The sequence below is a fragment of the Nansenia antarctica genome (genome assembly GCF_963989245.1).
Source record: "Nansenia antarctica genome assembly, chromosome: 1".
NCBI lineage: Eukaryota > Metazoa > Chordata > Actinopteri > Argentiniformes > Microstomatidae > Nansenia > Nansenia antarctica.
Genome location: NC_137674.1, coordinates 27804457 through 27810191, shown reverse-complemented (window position 1 = coordinate 27810191; position 5735 = coordinate 27804457). Strand labels below are relative to the sequence as shown.

At 49.9% G+C, this 5735-nt stretch overlaps 1 protein-coding gene across 1 annotated transcript in view; it reads left to right on the top strand.

The window, feature by feature from the left end:
• Window positions 1–791: 791 nt before the first annotated feature.
• asap3 (ArfGAP with SH3 domain, ankyrin repeat and PH domain 3) overlaps window positions 792–5735 on the top strand; it is a gene marked incomplete at both ends in the record, with an annotated part of 36393 nt that continues 31449 nt past the window's right edge. Inside the window, 2 exon segments of the mRNA XM_080546262.1 lie at window positions 792–911; window positions 913–918. Coding sequence (XP_080402388.1) covers window positions 792–911; window positions 913–918 — 126 coding nt within the window.

Sequence of the window (5735 nt, the reverse complement as noted above, 5' to 3'; positions counted from 1 at the left end):
GTGTGTGAGAGAGAGAGAGACAGGGAGGGAGAGAGAGAGACAGGGAGGGAGAGAGAGAGAGAAAGAGAGAGAGACAGGGAGGGGGATAGAGAGTGAGAGAGAGTGTGAGAGAGAGAGAGACAGGGAGACAGGGAGGGAGAGAGAGAGAGAGACAGGGAGGGAGAGAGAGAGAGAGAGAGAGAGAGAGAGAGAGAGAGAGAGAGAGAGAGAGAGAGAGAGAGAGGAGAGAGGGAGAGAGAGAGAGAGAGTTAGAGAGGGCATTGAAGACTGCGGGCTCATTCTCTGTACGCGCTCGTTCAGTCTGCCAGAAAGTACAAACATTCCCACGTGACGATGATGGAATGACTCAACCCCCCCCCCCCCCCCCCCGTACACCACCCGTGCACCGCTCGAGAGTCGCGCGGCAGAGAGAGAGAGAGAGAGAGAGAGAGAGAGAGAGAGAGAGAGAGAGAGAGAGAGAGAGAGAGAGAGAGAGAGAGAGAGAGAGAGAGAGAGAGAGAGAGAGAGAGAGAGAGAGAGAGAGAGAGAGAAAGAGAACCCCGGTCAAGTTCCACATCAACTCTCCGCCACACTTTCACTCTGCTTTGCTGTGCGAACGGGGGGAATGTCGCCGCGGGAAACGTTCATGTTTTGCTGAGGATATTTTCCACCAGCGTTGGAGTTAGGACCAAGTGATTTTTTTTTCCTAATGGGAATTATGCGTGTTTAAAAAAACTTTTAACGGAAGTTTTTTTTTCTGTCGTTTTTTTTGTTTTTGTTGTTGTTGGATCTCGTTACGTTGAGAAGGAACCATGCCGGAACGTATCAGCATATCAGACTTTGTCAACTTGACCACCGAGGACCTGGCGTCTCCGGCCACCTCCAGTTTCCAGTCGAAAATGAGTGACTGTCGGAATACGGTGTCTGCGCTGGGAAGAGGTGAGAGGCGTGGACGTGCACCCTTCTTTACCTGTCTGTCTCCCCTTTACCTGTCTGTCTGTGCACCCTGCTTTACCTGTCTGTCTCCCCTTTACCTGTCTGTCTGTGCACCCTGCTTTACCTGTCTGTCTGTGCACCCTGCTTTACCTGTCTGTCTCCCCTTTACCTGTCTGTCTGTGCACCCTGCTTTACCTGTCTGTCTGTGCACCCTTCTCTACCTGTCTGTCTCCCCGACACCTGCGCGACGTCAACACGACCTTGTTTACCTGGTTTGGATCAACATGTTGACGTCTTTCTAGAAAACACCTTTTCTTTTGCAGAGTAGGCTATTAAAAATGGTCTTATCCACGCGCAGTGAAGAGGAGCTGCTGTACCTTTAGTAACGTTCTAATGTTCACTAGTCTCAGGACAGACAGACAGCAGAGCCTATCTATCTCCAAGGGTTTTACTAGTATGGTGTCACACCTGTTGAATGTTCAGTTTCACCTGAATAGTTCCCATACTTCCCAGTGCTCCCACCCAAGAGGAGAGAATGTTGTGCGTGTCCGCGTGTCCGTGTGTGTGTGTGTGTGTGTGTGTGTGTGTGTGTGTGTGTGTGTCTGTCTCTGTCTTGATGACCTCCCACACACACAGTGGCCTGGGCGGTGTTAGTCACACACACACACACACACACACACACACACACACACACACACACAGACAGACAGACAGACACACAGTGGCCTGGGAGGTGTTAGTCACAGACATGTGTTTCGGGGATCAGTGGAAGACTGAGCGATACCTGCTGCGTCAGTCTGACAGTAAGTGTCAGCAGCCTCTGAACCAGAGACACAGGAGACGACAGCTTCTGTTTTTTTTTGTGGGTGGATGGGTGGGTGGATGGATGGATGGATGGGTGGGTGGGTGGGTGGGTGGATGGATGTGCAGCAGGAGAGTGGATGCAGAGTTTTAGATCTCTTTGGTTAAGGCTGCTGGATTATCTGGTTTCCCATGCTCACTGCAAGTTCACTTCAAAGCACTTTCAGAATCACTGTGTGAAGAAATCTCTCTCTCTCTCTCTCTCCCCTCCCTCCTCCTCTCTCTCTTTCTAAGGAAATTGAGTTTGTTTTGCTGCTCCCATGATAGATAGAGGAAATGTGACTAGTCATTTCAGGGAAACGGCAGAAAGGTTCCAGCGGAACAGCAGACAGATGTGTTCACTGCAGACAGAGGTAGAGGTGTTCACTGCAGACAGAGGTAGAGGTGTTCACTGCAGACAGAGGTAGAGGTGTTCACTGCAGACAGAGGTAGAGGTGTTCACTGCAGACAGAGGTAGAGGTGTTCACTGCAGACAGAGGTAGAGGTGTTCACTGCAGACAGAGGTAGAGGTGTTCACTGCAGACAGAGGTAGAGGTGTTCACTGCAGACAGAGGTAGAGGAGTTCACTGCAGACAGAGAGGTTGAGTTGAGAATCGACTCCTTCGCATATCAGAGATGTTTGATTCGCTCCAGCAGTCAGTCAGTCAGTCAGTCAGTCAGTCAGTCAGTCGGTCAGTCAGTTTGTGAGGGTTTCCCCCCGCGCCTCGTTTTGCATAACAAATCTTCTGCGTGTGAAAGACTTGGCGAAGACAGCGTCATCTGATCGGGCCGGGCCCAGCATGTCGGGCCTTGGCATGGTGTCGAGGTTGAAGGCCTGCCAGGGTCGTGCTGCGTCCCAAACCCAACGGGACCACAACCACTGTCCTGATGACTGGTGACTCAGCATAAATACAACGCTTGTTTCCCGGTCCCGGAGTCTCCATGGACCCAGGCTGGCGTCCCTGCTCCAACGACAACACACACACACACCGCACGGACACACACACACACACACCGCACACACACACACACACACACACACACACACACACACACATATACACATACACCGCACGGACACACACACACACACAGCATACACAGAAACACACAAACACAGCACAGTACAACATACACACACACACACACACATACAAACACACACACGTCGCACACACACGCAAGCCTTTCTACAGGGATTCTACCAGGCTTTGTAATTACTTTTCTAAGTCACTTCCTGGTAGCAGGAGGAGGTGGGCTGGAGGAGGACCCCCACTAAAACTAACACAGGAGGCAGGTCTGCCACGCGTGTGTGTGTGTGTGTGTGCGTGTGTGCGTGTGTGCGTGTGTGTGTGTGTGTGTGTGTCTGTGTGTGTAAAGGAAGGACTGTTTATCTGGCGGAACGCAGCCTCAAGGTCTGTTTGGGTTTGTGCATGTGCGTGTGTGTGTGTGTGTGTGTGTGCATGTGTGTGTGTGCGTGTGTGCGCGTGTGTGTGTTTGTTTAAATTCAATTAGCCTTGGACTGCTTGGGGTTTCAAGGATTTACAACAGATAAATAAGCTAGAGGATGAACAAACTGCTGAGAGCTTCGTCACACACACACACACACACACACACACACACACACACACAAATATCTGATGATATTTGAATGATAGTGTGCGTTAGTAGTCTGTATCTCTGTCTGTTCCCTAACATGGTAACCACACGCACACACACGCACGCACACACACACACGCACACAAACACACACACACACACACACACACACACACACACACACACACACACACACACACCCACCACAGGCTGACAGATGACCCTAGGGGTTAAGCCCAGGGCCAGACAGAGGGCTGATATTGTGATGTGACTAACGTCCTTATTTATGGTTACGACATACTGGAGGTTACATCTGAGAGAGAGAGAGGCCGTTCCTCATTCCCTTCCATGCATTAAAATGAGCCCGTTCTCCGATTTCTACCTCCACCAGCCTCCCCTACTGGTGTGTGTGCCTGTTAGTGGGCCAGGCTGGTGGTGAGGTCATGGTGAGGTCATGGTGAGGTCATGGTGTTGTGACTAGAGGAGGACTCTGTGTCCTTGTTCTGGTTAGGTGTTACTGAAGGTCTGAAAAGAGAGAGAGAGAGAGAGAGAGAGAGAGAGAGAGAGAGAGAGAGAGAGAGAGAGAGAGAGAGAGAGAGAGAGAGGGAGAGAGAGGGAGAAAGTGAAAGAGAGAGAGGGAGAGAGAGGGAGAAAGTGAAAGAGAGAGAGAGGGAGAGAGAAGATGAAAGAGGGGTAAGGGTCTCTTGTGTCTCATGAACACTTCTGTCCTCATGGCAGATGAACAGCCTGGAGCAGGATCACACACACACACACACACACACACACACACATAGACACACACACACACACACACACACACACACACACACACACACACACACAGGAGCAGGGAGAGTACAGTCGTGTGTGTGTGTGTGTGTGTGTGTGTGCGTGTGTGATCCTGTTCCAGGCTGTTAATCTGTCATGAGGACAGATGTGCGACACTCTGCTAGACATGGTTTCAACAGGGCTATTCTTACATTAGATGATGACACTATTACACTACATTACATTACACATAACCTTCTGCCTGCCTGTCTGTCTGCCTGTCTGTCTGTCTGCCTGCCTACCTACCTGCCTGCCTGCCTGTCTACCTGCCTGTTTCAGCGTGTCTGTCTGCCTTTCTGTCTGTCTGTGTGTCTCAATTGTGAGTTAAACAATTGTGGTTTCAGCCACCTCTAAAGCCAGACCTGGCTTTGCCTTCCATGTAGCTGGGAGCTGCTTGACTGCCTGTCTCTCAGCATGTCTGTCTGTATGTCTGTAGGTCTGTCTGTCTGCCTAGTGCCTACCTACCTGTCTGCCTGTTTACCTGTCTGCCTGTCAGTCTGTCTGTCTGCCTGTTTGCCTGCCTGCCTTGCCTGCCTGCCTGCCTACCTGTCTGCCTGTCTGCCTAGCTGTCTGTCAGTGTCTGCCTCCCTCCTAGCTGTAAGCTGTCTCTCTGCTGCTGGGTAAACAGTGGCAGAGTCAGGAAGCACTGACTCCATTGTTCATTGACACACATAGAGGCTCAATGTCATAGAGTTAGGGTCAGGGTTAAGGTTAGAGTATAGGGTCAGGGTTAAGGTTAGAGTATTCGGTTGTTAAGTCGTGACGTGTTTCCGGGTCCAAAGTTGTCTTCGAAATGCCGCAGTAATAATAATAATTAATTATATTTATATAGCGCTTTTCCGAGGCTCAAAGACCCTGACAATATGGGAAAAACGGGAAAGTGCTGTGTCCCTTGTTGTATGAATGGATCCCAGTCTAAAAAACAATTGAACTGTCATTCTACCTCTGTAGTACACTGGTACTCTGGTGCAGGGAATTTCTGGTTTGGACCCGGAAATTGCTAAACGTCACGTTTGAAGTCAGACTTAACAACCGAATAGGGTCAGGGTAGGGTGAAGATTAGAGTCCTATATCTGTTTTATTAGTGTAATACAGTATAATACAATATTACACATGTGTAGTGCATCACTGGCTGGTCTATGAACAACAGAGAGGGAGAAAGAGACACACACACCAGGCAGGCCCACACACACACACAAACACACACACACGACTGGTAGAACGACTGTAACACCAACATTATTGCTCTATTAAAACTATTTTGGTGTTTTTAAGGAGTGCCTTGACGCTGGTTTCTAACAACAGACACATACACACAAACACACATACACACACACACATACACATACACACACACACACACACACACACACACACAGCAGGCAGGAGTGTTAACATGAGAAAGCGTGGCGAACCAGAAAAACGACAGGTGATTAGTGACCTCAGTAACAGTGACGCGGCAGACAGGTGGCAGACCCTGACTCACCTGAGGCTGGCTGAGTCACACACGTGGGAACAACGTTCTTCAGACGCTGGACAGGTTCACCTGTTTA